The sequence below is a fragment of the Ostrea edulis genome, chromosome 7 (genome assembly GCF_947568905.1).
Source record: "Ostrea edulis chromosome 7, xbOstEdul1.1, whole genome shotgun sequence".
NCBI classification, from domain to species: Eukaryota; Metazoa; Mollusca; class Bivalvia; order Ostreida; family Ostreidae; genus Ostrea; species Ostrea edulis.
In genome coordinates, this window is record NC_079170.1 from 58,150,508 (window position 1) to 58,173,725 (window position 23,218).

A 23,218-nucleotide genomic window follows, 5' to 3' on the forward strand; every position below is an offset into this window, starting at 1 on the left:
TAAAGTATCAAATTTGAATGGATAAATGAATAACTTGGAGAAAGAATTGCCGTTTGTGGCAGTGATGCAGGGTTATCGACATTCAGAGCGATCAAACAACATACACAATTGGGCTTTCATTAGATTTATTGAATTTCAGATTTCTTTTTATTTCCGAACACTTGTGATTCCAAAGCTATTGTTTAGTCCTGGCAATCGATTCCTCATAATAGTATCCAGATATTGACATATTTTTATGTTTTCCAGGCACGTAAAATCTCCAATCGATTCCTAGAACGGGACAATCGATAGCGCCCTGTCATACCTGGAGTTTGTAGAATCAGCAATGGCGAGAAATTTACCTCCAATTTCACTATGCCTCTGTCTTATTTCATTCTGCATTCTTCTGTCAAGAGGTAGGTCTTTTAAACACCATTTAACGACGTGTTAAGCCAGTTTATCATTATTGTATGCATGTTGTTTTTAACCATTTACCTTGATTTTAAACAGGTATACCGCAGAGGTAAATTCTGTAACGAACTGCAATTTAGATTTCAAAATCAGATTTGATGATTTTTTTCCCAATATCTCTCTTCTGACTAGTGTTATGAAGATGTTCGTCATAAAATTACGATTTTCTGCCATTGTCAATGAGTGCATCATTTTATAACTGAAAAGGTAAATCAGAGGATGACAAACGACGTTCAGCACTTTCATATAAATTCCCTTTTAAGGAAACTGAATGAGAATTTTATGGTAGAGAGGTAAAAGTAGGTAACGGGAGTTGAAAATTAATCAGCTATGCGTGAACAAATCCTATTATCCCCTCACTAATAATCAACTCTTTTCATTGAAATAGATTTATATGTACGAATGTATGTATGTCTCTTTACATAAAATAGTGGGGGTAGGGTGGAACGTTCGATAAATTGGAACAAAATTTAAAACTCATAACTGGCCCATTTTACTGCTTTTCTTCTTCATAATTTCTTCAAGTTGATTCAAGGCTTAGGTTCAGAATAGTAACTCATGTTATACTACTACAACTAATTTTAATCATTGATACTAAGCTTGTTCATTCTTTGGATTTGATAAATTCGAAACAGGCAGATTTTTTTGTATGAATACCCTAGGATCCACTGTATCTGCTGTTTAGCTTTCTTTAATGTATGCATGTAGTACATGTAATGTATTCATGTAGTGCATTTTAAGAGCAGACCGAGGTTAAGGACATAAGCAAAAAGACAGTATTGCAGCGACATGAAGATAGGATTACTCGTCAATGATTCTAGGGGTACGCGTCTATACCTGAGAAGAAGCAGACGACAGAGACCTGTAATGGTGACTAACAGACGACAAAGATCAGTAATGGTGACTGACCTGTAATGGTGATTAAATGAGGGATTAATGCATTGCGTATAGAGAGACATACACTGTACTATATTTCTGTTTTTCATAGTTTGTAAGGAACATGGTACAATATGTGACATTAATTACACAAGAGTGGATTGAAGACCACTGACTGACAGACTACCGGTATGACACAAGATAGAGTTAACAAAGTATATTTCCGGTTAGTTTAAAAGCATCATATTTTTCAAAACCTTATCCGTCAGTGGATATCTTGGAAAAAATTTAATTTCAAGGTCTAGGAGCCAGAATGGGCTCACAATAGGGTATGACGATCGACATTCTCAGTGCCCCAGACTTGTGATTGTGACATTTTAGTGTCCCAGACTTGTGATTGTGACTTTAGTGTCCCAGACTTGTGATTGTGACTTTAGTACCCCAGACTTGTGATTGTGACTTTAGTGCCCCAGACTTGTGATTGTGACTTTAGTGTCCAGACTTGTGATTGTGACTTTAGTGTCCCAGACTTGTGATTGTGACTTTAGTGTCCAGACTTGTGATTGTGACTTTAGTACCCCAGACTTGTGATTGTGACTTTAGTGTCCCAGACTTGTGATTGTGACTTTAGTGTCCAGACTTGTGATTGTGACTTTAGTGTCCCAGACTTGTGATTGTGACTTTAGTGTCCCAGACTTATGATTGTGACTTTAGTGTCCCAGACTTGTGATTGTGACTTTAGTGTCCCAGACTTGTGATTGTGACTTTAGTGTCCCAGACTTGTGATTGTGACTTTAGTGTCCCAGACTTGTGATTGTTACACTTTAGTGCCACAAACTTATGATTTAGATACTCGTGTTGTTCCAGACTTATGATTTTGACAATCTTGGTGCCCAAGACCTTTATAGTGTTGAATGAATTAAATGTATACTATAGTTTTATTCATTTTGCACACTATGGCGCTGTCTGTGTGTTCATGTTATTGGTCTGGCACATAATTGATTATGTTTTGTTGATTTTACGTTCACTCAAAGAAACGTCACCAGCTGTAGGTGAAGTTCCCAAATATTGACCAATGCGTGGCGGTCAAGGCCGTTCTTCATGATTATATAAAGTCATTTTAAATGGAATATGATTTCATCATCATGCTCTCAAATGTTTTATGATCTTTTCCTTTCGGAAACAATAAAAAGGGGTTAAAAGATAAGAGGTTTTAGAGTCTGAATTTGGCTGTTTGTGAATTGATGCATGCTATCTCATAAAACATGCGTAGAAGTCTCAGGTTTTGTAAAAGTACATACGTTAGTCATACTAAGTTTTCTTTGTCTCGAAACTAACATTTTTAATGTATTTATAATACCTTGTGCAATGGAAACTTTTTGATTCCACCCCAGATGAAGGGAATAGGTGAAAATGTTTAGGCTTACTCTGGACTAATTTGACTCTCAGACATACTTGTATAATATATTGCGTGGGCTTTCTTCATACGTGGTTGGAAAGACAATGGCATTGGTAAGGTTGGAAAGACAATGGCGTCGATAAATTCATCGACTGTAGTAACAGAAGTAAATCACCTATTCCGGATTTCTGATGTCCATCGTCCATTTTTGTTTGCATAATGTCTGGCGACTTTTAACTTTTCACATTTTCGACTTCTTTTAGTCCATAATCACTGGGGCCACTTCCAAACAAACTTACCACAAGGTAGATTTGGGTAAACAGAATTCAAGTTAACTCCTTTCATAAGGGAGATAATTTAGGAATTAAAGCGGAGTATGGATTGGTCATTTAGAAATTTTCTCCTCGACAGTCTTATATAATGGCTTTCCTATATAAATAGAATTACAGTGTGCAAGGAAAGAAATGCTAATTTATGAATCCAAGAATCACGGTGATTTCACAATTTACTTTGGAACAACCTCATGACCAGAATCACGATGGGTTCACAATTTACCCTGGAACAACCTGAAAATCAGGATGAATTACAATTTATTTAGTAACTATAAACATTCTCTGAAGAACAATTTTCACACAACAATAATATGCAAGCACCTGTGAGTAATGCGTTAATCTATTTTCTTTTTCCTAATCATGGCCCCTGAATCGGAATGAGGTCACATTTGAGGATAAATGTCATTCTACTTATAGTAAAGGAATATGCATGCAACTCTTTGAAAATGAAGAACACAAAGCTGCAATTTGTATTTTGAAACATCCTCTTGTAGTGTGGATTCAAGTTTGTCAAATTATGGCCCAAGAGATCGCGATGGGACCACAAACGAGTTTAGAAATGTATATAAAAATTTATAAACCCTCAAAGATCAATAAGTATCTTCATATATTGTAAAACCTTGGCCCCTGGGGCTTGGATACAACAGGAACAAAAGTCTTGCATTACACAATATTTTCGTTTTAAGCTAAAATTGGACATATACATGTAGTATGTGTGCATCTTCGAGAAGGGTAGTTTGCAGATTCAATTTCTTTCAACCATGCCACCTTTCCCCAAGGCAAAGAGAGGGGTCCCTTTATAAATGTTTAAATTGGGGTTCTCTAGGAATCTTTTTTTAAGGATGTTTTCTACATCGTCATAATGGCTAATTTCCTTTTAAAACATGGATGAAAATATAAATATCAGCACTATTTGTCTATATTTTTCCGAGTAGCTAGGTAGGTTAGCACGTCGACTGATGAACTGTAGTAGCTCAGTAGGTTAGCACGTCGACTGATGAACTGTAGTAGCTGAGTAGGTTAGCACGTCGACTGATGAACTGTAGTAGCTCGGTAGGTTAGCACGTCGACTGATGAACTGTAGTAGCTGAGTAGGTTAGCACGTCGACTGATGAACTGTAGTAGCTGAGTAGGTGAGTACGTCGACTGATGAACTGTAGTAGCTGAGTAGGTTAGCACGTCGACTGATGAACTGTAGTAGCTCAGTAGGTTAGCACGTCGACTGATGAACTGTTGTAGCTGAGTAGGTTAGCACGTCGACTGATGAACTGTAGTAGCTCAGTAGGTGAGCACGTCGACTGATGAACTGTAGTAGCTCAGTAGGTGAGTACGTCGACTGATGAACTGTAGTAGCTGAGTAGGTTAGCACGTCGACTGATGAACTGTAGTAGCTAGGTAGGTTAGCACGTCGACTGATGAACTGTAGTAGCTGAGTAGGTTAGCACGTCGACTGATGAACTGTAGTAGCTGAGTAGGTTAGCACGTCGACTGATGAACTGTAGTAGCTAGGTAGGTTAGCACGTCGACTGATGAACTGTAGTAGCTCAGTAGGTTAGCACGTCGACGCATTCGAAACCATCAGGTTTACTATATAAAGTAAATTTGAAAGTTTTCAATTTCAAAATATTGCTGCACAGATCCTCCACTTTTCACCCATATCAGATTTCTCTGGTGTAGAGTACAAGCATTTTGGGTCTTTAACAACAGCCTGTATTTCGGACCATGGTGTGCATACAGTAAAAAGCTGGATATTTCCTTTTGAAATTTTAAGTATTCTTATCAATAGCAACGAAATAATTTAAAATTGTAAAAGTATTGTTGGGTCTTAACACTGTATTAGCAAGGAGAGGCGGATCTCACCTTCCAAATCAGCAAGGAGAGGCGGATCTCACCTTCCAAATCACCCTACTCTGAGGCGGATCTCACCTTCCAAATCAGCAAGGAGAGGCGGGTCTCACCTTCCAAATCACCCTACTCTGATTAGCAAGGAGAGGCGGGTCTCACCTTCCAAATCACCCTACTCTGATATGCAAATGTTTAGAATAAATGAATAATAAATATACGTCAGTAACAATAAATCGAAAGAATGAAATTGAGAAGAGCTTGCTCTGTGTAAATGTTAATGACAGCTTAGGGACGATTAGTGATGGTGGTAACGGTATACACGTATATTACCACGGGCACAAAGCATCGTATAGGGGGGGGGGGGGGGGGGGGAAGTTGACTTCACATCTGTCTAGAATTGTTGACAAGCAATTGACAATGTAAAAACCCAACTCTTTTTCCCAAATTTTAAAATCCTCCAGGTTGATTAAGAGGTTTACTAATTGCGTATGTGCTGACTTGTATTGTGTATCTTATATGTTCTCTACTCTGATGTAAATTAGTTTATGAGAATAAAGTGATTGTCATTGCCATAAAGCGAGACCCCCTTTCGGGTGCGTTCGTTTACATTCTTACCATTCAATACCACTATTAAAAAAGTTAGGGGCCGATCACACATTTGCATGTGAACTGACTTTAAATGTAAAATAACAGAACATGAACGTTGTCAAAAGGGGGTGGGGTGGGGCAGCCCTGACCCCCTGGTTTTACGTGCCTGTAAAACTAAGTTTTCGTCCTGAATGACATACATGTATATACATGTGCTTACTTTTAAGTTTCATTGCACACAAAACCCTCAAACCCTAACTCGTAATTTCGTTGCTGTATAGAATAATCCAAATACTGAAAGAAATGCAAGAATGCGTTATGCCTCTCTCTCTCCGTCCATCCATACACCCATCTATCTATCGATCGATCTCCAGTATCTATATCTATCTATCTATCTATCTATCTATATATTATCTATCTATCTATTTTATCTATCTATCTATCTATCTATCTATTTTATCTATCTATTTTATCTATCTATCTATCTATCTATTTTATCTATCTATCTATCTATCTATCTATCTATCTATTTTATCTATTTTATCTATCTATCTATCTATCTATCTATCTATCTATTTTATCTATCTACATGTATCTATCTATTCTTACACCGGAATAGTTTGCGAAATCGATTATTTTCATTTGTGACGGTATACCACGCACTGGATTTAAGGCCGCCTTTGAATTTATAAGCAGAAAGCAATGGGATATTGAAATCAATTCAGTGTTGAACACTTCGCATGCTTAGTATTCAATCAATTGATATGACGTCAGAGACATACCGGTATTTGAAACTGACATTTTTAACAAATTGCAATAGAATTATAATGTGAAGAACGCAAATACTTTGTTTTTCAACTCGATTATTTTATTCGCCCTGGTTGCCTGCTGAGTGCTATCAGAATATTGCTATTTATAAGCAGATCGATTTCCCAGTTTGTATCTCAACATATGAAACTTTTGGAAATTGCCGGAGAGACCAAAGGCAACTTGGGAATATTCCACCACGACATCAATTAATCAACAACAGTTTCGATATAGATAAGAATTAGATAACATTTTGTTATCTTAGATTGAAATTATTGATTAGTTTAAGAGTAAGAATATATATATAATCCAGGAATAGGTATAAAAACATATACACAAGTAGTAATAAAAATGTCACAAAGCCGACTAGTTTCTTCAATTCTCCAGGAGTATATACGGTATAAATATTGTTGTTTTTCAAATTCCACTGAAGAGCCGTGGAGCGAAAGTGATTTGGGATAAATGTGAAAACTTCGAGTTATTTTTTTTTCTACAGTATATATATATAGGTCATATTTCATAGAAATACAGAAAATGATTGAACTTTAGCTTGTCTAGTACGTGTAGATTCCTTTATTTTCCGTTGGTAACCCAACAGAATTCCCCAGTTATAGCTGTTTATTCAATTATATGTATTCTCAAAACTAAGTGTAAACTCTTCTTTGTTTTAGGTGCCAATGAGTATAAATTAGGTTCAACCAATGAGAGGTAAGAGATGTGTTTGTATGTATAAATAGAATATATAGAACTTATGTACATCATGTATAAATATCATATATAGACCCAATCGGAACTCCTCGAATGTCTCGCGCACTCGGATTGCGCGAGACATTCGAGGAGTTCCGATTGTATATAGATCTTATATGTACATCATGTATAAATATACATGTATATCTAGACCTTATGTACATCATATATAAATATCATATACAGACCTAATTATGTACATCATGTATAAATATCATATACAGACCTAATTATATATAATTCCAATGTTATTCAAATTACAGTTGTTTTGATTGGACAAAGATAAATCTAAACGAGAATTTACACATCAATAAATCCAAAAACGTTATGTATACATACGCGCTTGAAAACAAAAAACATAGTCCGGGGAAACTATTCAAATTATTGAAATTGATTATACAGGGAACGAATTGGAATTATAAGAATCAAACATTCGTTTTGAAGAATTTATCGATGTGTAAACTCTGGACATTTTACTCACAAACTTAGCATAAAAGTGCTTCGCACATTTATTCAGTTTGTGAGTAAAATGTCCAGAGTTTACACATCGATAAATTCTTCAAAAAGAATGTTTAATCCTATAACATCATTTATAAATATCATATACTGACCTAATTATGTGCATCATGTATACATATCATATACAGACCTAATTATGTGCATAATGTATAAATATCATATATAGACCTAATTATGTGTAGCATGTATAAATATCATATTTAGACCTAATTATGTGCATCATGTATACATATCATATATAGACCTAATTATGTGCATCATGTATAAATATCATATATAGACCTTATGTGCATCATGTATAAATATCATTTAATTAAAGACCCATGTACATCATGTATAAATATCATATTGATAATTATGTGCATCATGTATAAATATCATATATAGACCTAATTATGTGCATCATGTACATACATGCTTGTAGTTTTAGTATATAGACGTAGTAAATTGGCTATTGTTAAGACTTTCAGTCTGATTTAAAATTGACAAAGGGCTGAGCGTACAGAGTATTTAAAACTCTAGCAGCAGCTATATAGAAACCTTAAAAGCCAAAGTTTTACCATGAGAGTGGCCATGATCGATAAGTTTCTTATCGATCACAACTTGAAACGTTACTGAGAAATATCTAATCGTTCATAGCTATTTTTATTTTGTATCCTCATCTTCAAGAAATGGAAAGAATAGAAATTTTTAATCGTAAATAGTCTTCCACAAGTCAAAAAATCTCCAATCGTATACAATATCCACCGAGTCAAGAAATCTCTATTCGTATATAGTATCCACCGAGTCAAGAAATGTCCGATTTGCTGTAGTAGCTATAACGAAACAAGAAATCTCATATTGTACCTACAATGATATTCTACAAGGCACTACATATTCAGTCATCTCAAAAGACAATATTCGAAATACCTAACCGTCCATAATCTCCCACAAAACCAGGAATCAAGAAATATCCACCTATGCATATTCGCCGACAATTAAAAAAAATATAGTCTCCTAAAAGTCAAGAAATCTACATTTGTACAAGAAACAATCATCAAGTCAAGCAGTCTACGGTATTACAAGGGTCGCGGTAGCTCAGTGGTAGAGCGTTCGCTTCATAACCGGGAGGTCCCCGCTCGTGCCATGGCGGCCATAAACTTAAAACATAGGTATAGATAGTGATTGCTTTAGCTGCAATAATGTAGCTCCCTCTGATTTTTTATTCTGATGTTTAGGGGATAGGACTACAATTCCATAGGATCTTCGTAATGGTGCAAGATATTTTTATGAACAACCTGTAATAAGCTCCATGTATTTGTCTCCACTGTTGTTTACACCAAAAAGAATGCCAGCTTTCTGCTTGGGTATGTCTAATAAAGGTGTTTTTCATTAAATACCATGTACAACATGCAAAATTCTTCCTCTGCTCCGTCATGCTTGTTATCGCGAGATCTCATTGGTGGATCTACTGAAAAACCTACACATTCACAATCAGCGCAAAAATGTAGTTACTCGAATCATTCTAACAAAGAAAGGAAAATTATATATAGTGGCAGAAAAAAAATTACACTGTTAATTTCTTTTTTACCTTGATATCAAATTTAAACCTTTTCAATACCGACGAAATCGCTTCCTCCTCCGTACCCGTCCATTGATGTAAACACTACCTTACATAGGCATATGCAAATAACTTGACAATCAAACATGGCGCCCAAATATTGGAATACATCGAAATTGTTAAAAACGGTAGAATAGAGCCTCACAAATTGTAAGTTGCAGGTTGTAAATTTAGATATTGACTAAGAAACATAAAATATCATCTTATTTACGTAAAGAAACCCAGCAAATGTTTAGAATGATCGAAAATGTTGCGGGAGTGAATCACTCCCACCCGCATTTGCACCATTACGGAGATCCTAAGGAGTTGTAGCTCTCCCCTATAAAAGTCGAAGAGGACTACATTATTGCAGCTATGAGACAAGAAATCTACAATCGACACCAGAAATCTACAATATTACAAGAGGCAATCAAAACAAGAAAAACCGTAGACGAGAGAATCAAGACATGGAATCTCTAACCGACTCTTGGTGTTAAATTTTCAGCATAAACAATTTTATACATTGAAATTGGCCAATGCCAAACGAATAAACAGCGACCCCGAAGGACATATAGCTATTACAGCAGAATTATTTTTCTTTAAGATATACAATCAAACATTCCAATCCTGATTCGCTATGAAATGTTTAAGAGATCTCTCTCTTATTTGAGATTCGCTTTAATATAAGTGATAACTCTTTGAATAAAAGATATATCATATTTTCCGAATAAATAGAAAACCGGCTTTCCATTAATTGTGTAATTAGTATACGATATTCCGCTGCCCGTGAAAGTTGCCATATTTTCACATAAGTTATACAGTGAAAGGTCTGTGGAATTGGTCTAAATCTTCGTAATTAATTAATGAGTCGTCACATCGTTTAACTTTCTATGAACGACAGCTCTCGACATTACATTCCGTTACTGAGAAGCGATCTATTGCAGGTCCTGCGACCACGGAGAAACGACGGTAAAAGGCAGCTGTGTCTGCTCACCGTGCTGGACCGGCCAAAATTGCGATGTTCCACGTAAGTAACATAAGAAATGAATGGATTATTATTAATTTTGTTTCATCAAAAATATAATTTATGTGTCACCAAAACATAAAATATACATAAATCAAACTCCTTAGATATACACCTCCAAAACTAATGGAGCTCAGCCTTTGAGAATGGGAAAAAGACCTGTATGACATTGAATTATCGGGATGAGGGACCTGTGTGACATTGAATTATAGGGATGAGGGACCTGTGTGACATTGAATTATCGGGATGAGAGACCTGTGTGATATTGAATTATCGGGATGAGAGACCTGTGTGATATTGAATTATCGGGATGAGGGACCTGTGTGATATTGAATTATCGGGATGAGGGACCTGTGTGACATTGAATTATCGGGATGAGGGACCTGTGTGACATTGAATTATCGGGATGAGGGACCTGTGTGACATTGAATTATCGGGATGAGGGACCTGTGTGACATTGAATTATGGGGATGAGGGACCTGTGTGATATTGAATTATCGGGATGAGGGACCTGTGTGACATTGAATTATGGGGATGAGGGACCTGTATGACATTGAATTATCGGGATGGTCTTCATCTGATATGTTTTCTTTCTCTTTAGGAAATCGATATCCGCCTAAATTCAGTCAGGACGTGTATCGTGTCTCAGTCACGGGCCTCGCCAGTTTCCTCGCTTTCTTTGTCCCAGAAGTTACCGATGAAGACCAGGAAAAAATATGCAAAGACGCGGAAGAATGTCCTTGTGGAGAGGTTAAATTTTCAATACTCACTGGGAATGAAGATGGCCTGTTTACTATAGATCCTCAAACCGGTGCCCTATCGATTAGTCAAGGAGCTGTTCCACAGAAAAATCAATATGAAATCACAGTCAAAGCTGCAAATCAATTGAACAGCAACAGCATCAATCAACAAGGATCCACAGCTTTCGTCATTGTGAATTTTCCTGAATTCCAAAATCAAGTCGAAAGCCATCATCACATAGAGAAAAGGGTAAAAATTAAAACATTAAATGAATTCTTCCATCAGATGTCCTAAAGACAATTGTATGTTCCTTCAGCATCAGATGTCCTAAAGACAATTGTATGTTCCTTCAGCAATATAACCTTATCCGTGTTGTCATTATCTTTTGAATTGTTGTGTAGCAAAATTGTTTGTTATATCTATTAAGTTATTAAGGGATCATTAGAACAAAAAAGATTGTATTTGTGCTTCGGTTCTCAATCTTTGACATTTCTAACTAATCTGAGCTGCAAACTATATCATGATGATTGATAGATAGATTCCAAACCTTTCTGTTTCATTAAAATATCAAAGGTGAAGGTTCGTTTAAAACAAAACACAATGATTTATTAATCATTTTTCATCCCAAAAAATGTACATAAAACATTTTTTGAACATGTCGAATGTCATTGCATTTGTAGCATAAAAGAAAACAGTGGAACAATGGTATAATCACAGATAAAATTCATTTTGATTGCTCGTATGAGAATAGAAGCTGAATAATTAAGCCCATTTCTATGTAATCTCACAACACACAAAGAGTATCGGGGGAAAAGATTAAGTTACTGCATCTCCATTACCGTATTCATCGTACATATTTACTAATACCGGTATATGTAATGATCATAATGGACATGACAGTAGAAGCTGGGCAAACATGCAGTCTAAATAAACGTCTTTTGTAAACATCTACACCTACTGCTTCTATCGTCTATCTTTCATATTAACTTGTTAGTACATTTTTATCAAACTTACTATTTCTTGTGTGCCCTCGGTTCGGCACATGTAATTATTTGTTTAGTATCATCCTCCATGCCACAGATTTTGACAGAAAATGATTGCTGTATTCTCTTAGTTTATGCGAACTTTGTAAAGAGGATTAAGTTTTAGCTTTCACTAAATAGAAGAACATATTCTGACTGATTGCCTTTCATTTCCATGATTCTTCAAATACCACCACTCTAACCCAATATTTAAGCGTGAATGGATGATTTATGTAGAGTACTGTTGCAATTTTACATAGACTTGCTTTAGCAAAGCCCAAAATAGGTACACTTTCTAAAGTCATTTGGCCCAAAATATCGATGATTTCACATGGAGCTCAAACCCTGGCATTCAAATAAGGAATAGATTAGCAAACCCAAAATCCGCTCAGTTTGATCAGCAAAATGATTTGTGTCATATGACGAGAGCTAGAAGATGGCATAAAATTGCAAAAATGCCATTTTCAATGAAAATATCCACAAATTCAGGTGGTTTTCCTTTCAGAAAACATACATCGCATGCGTCGAGCAAATTCATATTCAAGTATGTTTTTCATCTTAAAATGATATACAATATATATATCATTTTCATTTGCTCGACAAATGCGCACATCTTTTCCTGCGCAATAATCTGTATGACATTTGACAGTTTTCAGGTTTATTTTGAAAAAGAGGCGATGATGTCATAATGTTATCCAATTAGGAATATCATTCTGATTTTGTTGACATAGTATACCTGGCATATATTTTACTTTCTTAAAACGCTGATTAAAGGTTAATTCCAGACACTTTTTATAGAGAGAAAGTTTTTGGGCCTTTTTATGTATACAATCGTACCTTGTTGCAGTTTGCCTAATATGTAAAAATACGAATTACACATATTATACAGATACAGATAGTTTATTGCCAAATAATGGGCCCCTAGGGGCATAGACATTTTAAATATTGCAATTAAGTACAATATGATTGAACAACAACTAAAGGTACCAAGGGACGATGCATAGGGAACATACTGTTATATAGATAAAAATATTATATATGCACGTACTAGTACTATAACTCATACATGATGCATACTGCATTTAACATATTTTTTTTATATAAATCACAGATATTGCAATTGACTCTAACTAAACGCAACTGTCCTGAGTAGAGAAATAGTATGAAATATTGTAGAATCATTTAAATTCGTGGGGGCCAATTTTCGTGGATTGCTGAATTTTTTCAGGTTTTGTGGGGACGTAATTTCGTGGATTTATATATTTGTAAGAAAGATAACTCTGGAATGTAATTATGATTCTTTATTCGTTGAGGATGTAAATTCGTGGGCAAGGGGTACCCACGAATTCCACGAAAATTGAGCCACCACGAATTCTAATGATTCCACAGTACTGGGTACATACTAGCATACATGAATACCCATTCCAGCTCGGGGTTGAACTTCAGCAGAAACAAACCTAGCAGTGCAACATATGTATCCTTCTTGAAAGTTTTGTTTGTTGGATGTGTCATGAAATTCAGATTCTTTCAACAATTCAAACTGTACTTTTATTATTTGAAGGCTGCTTCGAGTGTAGTTGGCAATGTGACATTTGATCTAACCAAGAAATATCCGTATAACGAGACAACTGAAATGAAGGTGGGGAGTCGCGTGAGGTTCCAACTGACTATCACGTTCCCTGTAGATGACACAGACATGTTAGTGGAACTCTTCACGCCAGACAACGAGACCACTGTTATGATCCTATGCGACGTTAATGTCACATACATCGGAAGCAGTCTTAGTTTCAATGGAAGCAAGGTTCCAACTATGGACGCACGGGAACCAGGATCTATAATGGTATAGCGCTGAACTCTGTTAATACACTGTATTTCACCTGAATTTTAAAGCTTTTTGCAATATTAATCAAATTTACTGAGAGACGATTTTATCCACAGTACGACAGAGCTATTATCAATTTTGGAGTGGTTCAAAATTCGGGTTGCAATACTGCAGACGAATGTAGCATTCACATTGAATATGAGGCCATTCTTCTGGAAAATCCCTCCACTAATGCAGGGGAGGTTTACTGGGTTAGCGCAGGTGCAGAATACAATAATGAGAACGAGGTTTGGGTTGGACAAGCATCCTTTACGGCCTTTCCCAATGACACAGTAAGTCAATTTGATTCAATAACACGAATATGTTATAGTTATCTTTACAAACAACGATAATACTTAACAATGCCTTGACTTTTCAGCTGGTTTCAGAGAATCCCACCGTCAATTTCACTGGTCCAGACACTCTATCGGTGGGATCAGCTGGCGTTTTTCAGGTTGACCTGTATCTTCCTAATCCATCCACTGCTCTCACATTTGACATGTTCGCGCCTATCAACACATCTTCGGTCATGTCCATATGCAGCGCTAAACTGAAATACATCTCGGACAACTTCAAATGTGGCTTTGATGAAACAGCTGTTTCAGTACAGTACTATCCTGATAACACAGGCATTGGGAATTATATGGGTCATCTATCTTTGGGAACTTTGACAAACAAAGGCAAGATCATCTGTGGAATTGTTTAGACTTTTTTCTTTTAGAATTGCTTTCTTAAATTTTGATACATGTATGTCACAAAGTGTTTCTCTGCTTATAGGATCCCGAGATCCGACGAATCTCATGGAAAACAACCTCATATCAATAGAATTTGTGGCTCACATGTACAACGACCCCACTTTTGTTGGCACAAATTACATGGTTGGAGCAGCTTTTGAAATCGGAAGTGCTCAAATATGGGCCGGACAAATGCAAGTAACAGCAATTACGGAGGTGGATCCAACAGGCATGGTGGGTACTTAATTCTGTTTTCTTTCTTTCATAATAAAAATGTTTTAATAGACATTTAGTTCACATTAATTTCAATAATCGTTATACAATAGGCAATTCCACTTCTGGAGTTTAATCCCCCCAGTGGACAGACAGTTGCTATGGGGGATGCCGTTACACTAGTGCTCGAGGCGCAAATTCCAGTATCAACAACAACATCATACAGTCTAGAAGTCAAAGCACCATTTTCTGCGACTGCCATCTTTAAGGTTTGCTCAGTAGAAATCCAATCTATCGGTGAAAACATGCCTTGTATTCATAAAGAAGATAAGAAGACTGTGTACTCTTCACGTGAGAGTGGTGCGTCTGAACCTGATACAGGCACCATGAATTTGGGAGGTGTTACAAATCTCAATATCAACACTACTGCTGAGGCCAGCATAATCACGTTTGAGATTGTTGTAGCACCATTAAACCACACAAATGCTGTTGACCTGTCGTCTCACACAGTAGAGGTTACATTGACGTACGCAGGGTCGCTAACCGTTGTCCAAACAACATCCATACAGATCTCTGGCACATCAGTCCTCACTACGAGCGTGTCCGTGAGTTCTTTCCTTGCCATTTTCTATCAATTTCTGTAAGCTCTTGCTAGAGAAGTCAGAACGAATCTTGCGTTAGCGTTAATGTGAAAAAATTTAGCATTGTACTCCGAAATGTTACTTCACTTTCATCTGTCAGGTAGAGGGGGCAATCCTATATCTCATATTTCAATGATAATTGTTGCACTGTGTTAAACTAGAGATATTTTTGCAAAGCATTTTGTAAGATTAAACCTTTTGTATTTAGAATTATCCTCAATCTTAATATTTACTTCCAAATAACTCACGATAACGGTAGAAACACCGCCACATGTTTATAAGAAAAGAAGTTGTTACTTAACGTATTTTGCAGAACATTACTTCTCCATCCTTTGACATGAAATACCTGTTTGGAACTGAATATGTCGAAGTCGGTACAGCGACTCGCGCTCAGTTAGAAATAACCACCAACAGGAGTGTGTCGTACCCCATGATGAACATGGAATTTATCATGCCACTTGGAAACACGTCAACCAAACTGTCCATTTGCAGAGCGCGTATGTTATCTGCTGGTAGAAACCTTCCCTGCGTTGCACCAGATTGGATCAACTCTCAAGTTACCTACCGATCACAGTGAGAGTCCATTTATATGCTATACAATTATTGACTTTTGATGACTTATGACTACCAGGTCCGTATAGTCATGATTAGACCGAATCAAAAGTCAACAAGTGCCCCATGAATTTAGATCAGAAATTTTACAAAAATTTTCATATATCTTTTACTCCTTCAACAAATAAAAACATGCGTATTATACGAGATTCAACAGTCAAAAACAGTAATGAGATTCTCTCTCTGCTTGGTCAAGAGGGAAATCCCGAATAAACCTCCCAAGGTTGATATTGAAGTGAATTCGCTCTAACTTACAGCCCAGAGAATATGGTTTGGACCAATCAGAGAGCATCAAACTTCCTGATCAATCAAAAATAATGAATATTGGACTTTTAGATGACCTGCACTCTGGCGACTTAAGCTTATTACGATCTGTTGTGAACATATTGACTTAAAAATGTCAAAACAACAAGAGAACAATCTCATGTGGTGTAGCTTCTATCTTATTCAACCCTGAAAGGAGATGATACAATCCTAGATCTCTTTTAAGGTGCAACAAGGCTACATTTTATCACAACAAGCATCCGAAAGTAGAGTAGATTCAAATAGTATGCAAACACTGTTGTGTGCATTCAATTTTATTTTAATGAAAGGCGAAGATAACGGACAGTGATCAATCTCATAACTCCTATAAGGAATACAAAATAAAGAGTTGGGTAAACACAGACCCCTTGACATACCAGAGGTGCATTGTGTAAAACTCAGGTTAAGTTCTAAATGCTTCTTATTAATAGATCACTAATTTCAGATACAATGAAACAATCAACGACCAAGCTCTCATGTATCTGAGTACAGTCTGTAATTACGAGCGGGTAGATAACGTCACAGATGACATCATCACCATTGTTCTCGACGTCAAAGTCGAAGACAACCCAGAATGGGTTACTGGAGTCAAGGAGTGGATCAGTGCAGGAAATCAATACTCGGACGCCAAGATATGGGTCGGACAGTTGGCGCTGTATGCCACGAGAACTGGTACAATTATTCCGGTAATAAGAATTTAGGAGTGTGTATACAGGAAACACCCATCATGTTAAATTCAATGTGATCTCGATTGGATTACCTATGATACTTATCATTATATTTGTAAGTGCTGTCATTTTCAGAGAAATACTGTTCGGGCTTTTTTTTTTACAGGCAAATACTCCTTACATTAGCCTAATCAGAAATACAACGTTAAGTAGCGTACCGATAGGATATCCATCTGTGTACACAGCCTTAATAAAAATAGCTCCACAAGAAAGCGCTAAAGTTGCAGTGTATGTATCATTGGGGAGCTCTGAATTAAGTATATGTGGCATCCGAATAAAAGACGTCGGAGACAATCTCCCCTGTGTGGATAAAAACGTCACTACGTCATTCAGTGGTACTTCAGGCTTGATCGACATCGGCATCGTTACAAACACAGGTAAAAAAGATTGAATGAGAACAACAGTCATCAACCGACAGAAATTACAAGCAGTTGACATTTTATATTTTCTGTCCATTTTTTAAAACTTTAGGTTCTGATGCCTTGGTATCTAATGCTTTCTACGACAGCAACAGTATTATGGTTGAGTTATTAATCCAGCTGGCAGATGATACAGCATTAGTTACAAATGGTGGGAGTTACACATTCGACGTTAATGTAGAATACGGAAGTGACGGAAGGAAAAAAAGTTTTCCCATGCAGACTATTGAGGCTACCCATGACAAAACAGTGGTCAATTTTGTAAGTCTCATGTCTATTCCCATGTACATTCGGAAATCTAGTACAAATCAAGTAACTTTTCCTTTGTGTTTTCCAGACTTCGGTTAACAACAGGACGACGAACACATTTTACACAACAGACATTGGCAGCAATATTACTAACCTAACTATTGCGAAAGGAGAATCAAAGCGATTTTTCCTGGAAATGGTCTTCCCAGAGGGAGAGATTCAAGACGTGACGGTTAGGTTTATGACTTCAATTACTGGGGCACATCTGAACATGATGGAGTTGTGTAGTTCAGGACTGACCTATGTTGGTGAAAACTTCCCATGTCTTGATAAAAAGACTGTGAATCCTGTTTATTCGAAAAGGTATTTTCCTTTCCGACGATATGCTTTAGTAATTTTGAAATCACTTCGATTTTACATGATATTTGTATATTTATAGGGCTGCGTCGAAGGTTAAAGATACGACGACTATGAAGCTAGGCTTTGTCTGTTCCTCTGGGGTTAAAAACGGAGAGTCTGAGGCTAACAAGGTGTGTATTATAAATACCTGGTATATTTCTATTAAAGACACTTCTCTTGTGTTTATACTAGTCAGCATTTTTATTTTGAATAGTAACAACATTTTACAATTCGGTCGCGGTAGCTCATTCGCATCTCGAGCGTCCGCTTCCTGACTGGGAGGTCGTGAGTTCGAGCCCATTTTACATTACCGGTGGCGGTTAGCTGAGTGGTAAAGCGTTCGCTTCGTAACCAGGAAGTCGTGAGTTTGAAACCCGCTAGTGCCATAGCTGCGTCAAACCTAAGACGTAAACATTGGTACTGATTGTTCCTTCGACAAACGCTCGGCATTTAGAAGCAAGAATCACGGGTCTTTCGGATATGACTGTGGAGCACGTGGCAGGCATTAGCACGTTAAATAACCTTCACTGCTACCAGCAACCCTGAGCACTAAGCATATATCTAAATTTGTTGTACTTCGCCTACAGCTGGTGACGTCTCAATATGAGTGAACATTCTCGAAAGGACTTAAAACAAAGAAATAAACAAAGAAAATAGACATTTTACATTGCATGTAATTCATGATAGGGTCATCCTTAAAGATCACCTGACAATACTTGTTTTTTCAATAGCAATTTGTTGTCTTGTAGCTGCGTTTGGAGGCCGTGGCTCGATTACTGCCTTCTTCAACACTGCCTGTTGGAAGTACCATACCATTCCACGTGGCTGTCAATACTAACAACGTGGAGATATATGTGGGACAGATAGAGCTGACAGTGTCCAATCCATCGCCCATTACAAACACGGTGGGACAAATCTTCACGTAGTTCAATTTCAGTTATATGTATTCTGACTACATTTCAGTTTTATAGATATCCTACATTTGTAGGCAACGAATATTGTGAACACATCTCTGTTGTACATCAACTCCAGCAGTGACCCCGTGCCCCTCAATGTTGGTATTGTCACTACACTCCCCGTGGTCCTGTACGTGCCACCAGACACGATGTCCAATGTCCTTTTTGACATAGAACTTCCGGTCTACACATTCCCGATAGGATCCATAGAGGATATCAGAATTTCTTCCAGTGGAAACAATGTCGGTTGTGTTTATGAAGATGACGTCTTATCATTAAAATATGAACGGAAATACAATAGTACAACGAATACGTGTTTGCTAAATAGTGGACAATTGGATATGGGGATCGTTACAAACACAGGTATATGCATTCATTTTCTGATATTAAGTCTCGTGATGATGATCAATTTGTGAATTCAAAATGAATGGTCAACGAAAATTGCATGAAACGTTACGTAAAACGACAGAGTTACATGTACAGGATTTAGTTTGGTTGACGATGTCTACAGCTGTTTTTCTTTAAATTAAGATCTGTCACATAGAGTAGGGACGAATTGACGATGTCTAAAGCTGTTCTTCTTTATATTCAGATCTGACACATAGAGTAGGGACGAATTGACGATGTCTAAAGCTGTTCTTCTTTATATTCAGATCTGAAACAGAGTAGGGACGAATTGATGATGTCTAAAGCTGTTCTTCTTTATATTCAGATCTGACACATAGAGTAGGGACGAATACAGATATTGATGACGTCATTCAAATAGAAGTAGATATCCGAATTAACGATAATATTCCGGACTCACTTGGTTCTGAGTTTCCACTAAGTCTGGGTGCGAAGGTAGCAGACTACATCATTATATATGAGAAAAATATATCTTTAACAAGAAAAGGAAATGAAAATCCTATTCTGGAAATAACAGCATCCTACAATTCAACTCTATCTACGCCGTAAGTATCATTAGATATATTATAGGATTAAACATTCTTTTTGAAGAATTTATCGATGTGTAAACTCCGGCCATTTTACTCACAAACTGAATAAAAGTCCGAAGCACTTTTATGTTAAGTTTGTGAGTAAAATGGCCGGAGTTTACACATCGATAAATTCTTCAAAAAGAATGTTTGATTCTTATAATTCCATTTCATTCACTTCATTAACAATTGCAAAAATTTGAATAGTTTCCCCGCACTATGTTATTTGTTTTCAGTCGTGTATGAATACATCGCGTTTTCGGATTTATTGATGTATAAACTCTTGTTCAGCTTTATTTTTGTCCAATCAAAACACTTATAATAAATAACATTGGAATTATTAATTGATATTGTGTGACGTCACAAATGACTCCTGCGTGTTGTACAAATGTTGGTGTAGTAAACCATTAAGTCGATGTAAGTTATTATAGTAATGGAATATTGATTACCTCTTCTAGGTCAATAATAGTAATGGACGTCATTTTGAAACATACTAATTTGACGTCTGCGACTGCGATAAATGCAACTGCATTTTTCTACATGCCACCATATCTGGAGTATAAGAACTTCCAAAGCAATGTCACGCACAGCGGCCTGTTGGTTACAGAGGGAGCTGTGGAAATAAAGGTAATGTTAGATACCTTAATAAAGATAGCATAGTCATGTAATATTGTAGGAAAGTGAGTTTCAGGATGATTTTGTTTATCACCATACAGTTTGACGTACTGATAATGTGTGAGGTTATCAACATGCAGCTGACTTTGGAACCGAACCAAACGATGACCGTACCTCTTGATATATCGACAGAGAACACATTGATCGCATACGAAGCAAACACTCACATGATCCATACACCGTCAAGCGTCTACACCAGTGACAAGTATTTCGATACGCCCCTTCAGTATTTAAACTTTAGTGCTACTGTCACCAAAGCCGGGGGTAATTACTAAAAATAATTCAATTTACGTGAGACAATAAGAAACTTTTGTTATAAAACAAAAAATTAGACAACATGCAAAAAGTCCACATATTTATCCACTACAGTTTGTGATGAACCTCTTGGTATGGCGAGTGGACACATTGATGACTGCCAGTTGGATGGCTCCATTGAGAATGACCCCGCCCGGCCCCCCTCACACGGCAGATACAATGGCAACTCGGGTTTGTGCCTTTGGGCTATGATTAGTTCATTGTATAACAATCGCACAGTCAGTTTACTATTCATGCAGTCTCTTTGATACAATTTCTTTTTTGCTGAAATATGAAGTGATATAAATATTTTTAAGCATGGAGACCATTCTCCAGAGGTCCAACTTTTTCCAAATATCGTTACTTCCAAGTATTCTTTGGAAACAAAACTTTGGTGAACAAAGTCGTCATTCAGAAGGGCACAGGGTACACGCACCACCCCACTCAGATGTCTTTCAAGTACAGCAATGATGGTTATTCCTGGCAATCTGCAGAAACGGTACGTTACACAATAAGTACATTATTATTCGTGTTCATAACATTTAATTACGGTGACATTTAATGTGATAATCTAACTCGTTTGCTTACCATTAAACAACAGCCCAGTTTCTTTCTTGTCCGTCTGACTCTAGACTCCTGCAACTCTAGCCACAAAAATTATGTGAAACGTCCCTGACATAATGGCCCAAGGGATAGGATGGGGTCACAATAAGGAATCAGAGTTTATATATGAATGTGTAGGAAATAAAATCCTCTGAAGAACAGCAAGGCCATGATAAGTTATATTAATATACAAGTATCCTCAGGTAGTATAGATTCAAGTTTGTTCAAATCATGGCCCTAGGTGTTGGATTGACCCTCAATAGGGGATCAAAGTTTTACATGGTATTATATGGGAGTAAATCTTCTCATGAATAGCAAGACTATAAGTATTAGTTACGGTAGCTCAGTGGTAGAGCGCTCGCGTTGTAACTGGGAGGTCGTGAGTTCGAGCCCCGCCCATGTCATGGCCGCATCAAACCTAAGGCGTTAAAATGGGTAGTGATTGCTCCTTCGCCAAACGCTCGGCATATAGAAGTGAGAACCACGGGTCTTTCGATTATGACCTTAAAATCGGAGGTTGCGGGAGGCGTTGGCACGATAAAGAACCCTCACTGCTAGGGCTGTAAGTGCTAAGTATAGGTCTAAATTTGTGGTACTTCACCTAAAACTGGTGACGTCTCAATGTGAGTTAAAATTCTCGACGGGACGTAAAACAAACAACCAACCAACCTCATAACAGCAAGGTCATGTTGATAATATTGATACTAAAGCATTCCTATGTTGCATGTTCGATTGAGTCATAACCCACCGGTGCTAGGGTGGGTCATAATATTGCGTTAATAATTTTGTATGAATAAAGAGGGTAAAAATCTTTTTTTTTAAATGCTCTGATGAAGAATAGCAGAGCCAAGGTGAAGCAGGTGAGCATTGTGGTCCACTGGCCTGTTGTTCCGTCACCTTTTTCAAAGACTTAGCGTTTTATCATATTTTTGTTCTTTGTCATCTTGGTATAGTTATGGACTGGTTATAGAGGAAACGTCTCCTTACAAACGTCCACATATTGTTGCCGACATTTCTATATTTTCCCATTATGTTAGGCTTCATGTGAGTTGATTGGTTGAGTATTTAAACGGTTATATCCAGAGATCATTCAAATAAGTTTTTTTTAAAAAGAGGTATAGCGCATTTGCTGACGAAATGGCCGACTCAGAGGTTTCCAATAATAGACTGGCGTGTTATATTTAAATATAAGGCCAACGTTTTTTATGTTTCGTAAACCAAGATATACTAGTATGCCGCAGTTTAGCATTACTGACATTTATATGAGTCGTTCTTTAATTAATAAACCATTTTCCTATTTGGAATGATGAACAGTACAATATTTTCATAGGTGCATTCATATTACACAACAACCCTTTTACATATGGCACTACTTAATTAACTCATTGTCTTTTTCTGACATGACTGCAGCGCCTTTAATTAATGTCATCAGTTCATTTGCCTTTGGTTGATAATTCGAGTGTTTAGATTTGCCTAAATATCATATGACAGCTGCTACATGAGTTTTTATATTTACTTTTGAGAAGTCAAACCGTATAACAGTTCTTTTCCTCCCTTGACCTATTTTTACTTATTACAGATTTGTGTCCTTTTCCTTGTAATATTTGTTTAGATTTTCGTCAGCCACA

General features: G+C 36.9%; 1 protein-coding gene across 1 annotated transcript in view; it reads left to right on the plus strand.

Annotated features, from left to right (window-relative positions):
- The first annotated feature begins 260 nt into the window (after nt 1-260).
- LOC125655890 (uncharacterized) overlaps nt 261-23,218 on the plus strand; it is a 28,638-nt gene continuing 5,680 nt past the window's right edge. Inside the window, exons 1-22 of the mRNA XM_048886422.2 lie at nt 261-395; nt 6,969-7,005; nt 10,087-10,169; nt 10,768-11,156; nt 13,491-13,769; nt 13,868-14,083; nt 14,170-14,470; nt 14,568-14,758; nt 14,851-15,342; nt 15,692-15,951; nt 16,739-16,979; nt 17,128-17,398; nt 17,493-17,701; nt 17,778-18,052; nt 18,129-18,219; nt 18,838-18,993; nt 19,077-19,407; nt 19,757-19,994; nt 20,477-20,645; nt 20,735-20,957; nt 21,063-21,179; nt 21,305-21,486. Of these exons, the coding sequence (XP_048742379.2) occupies nt 326-395; nt 6,969-7,005; nt 10,087-10,169; nt 10,768-11,156; nt 13,491-13,769; nt 13,868-14,083; nt 14,170-14,470; nt 14,568-14,758; nt 14,851-15,342; nt 15,692-15,951; nt 16,739-16,979; nt 17,128-17,398; nt 17,493-17,701; nt 17,778-18,052; nt 18,129-18,219; nt 18,838-18,993; nt 19,077-19,407; nt 19,757-19,994; nt 20,477-20,645; nt 20,735-20,957; nt 21,063-21,179; nt 21,305-21,486 (4,821 nt within the window). The 5' untranslated portion in view covers nt 261-325. The remainder of the gene's footprint in view (nt 396-6,968; nt 7,006-10,086; nt 10,170-10,767; nt 11,157-13,490; nt 13,770-13,867; nt 14,084-14,169; nt 14,471-14,567; nt 14,759-14,850; nt 15,343-15,691; nt 15,952-16,738; nt 16,980-17,127; nt 17,399-17,492; nt 17,702-17,777; nt 18,053-18,128; nt 18,220-18,837; nt 18,994-19,076; nt 19,408-19,756; nt 19,995-20,476; nt 20,646-20,734; nt 20,958-21,062; nt 21,180-21,304; nt 21,487-23,218) is intronic.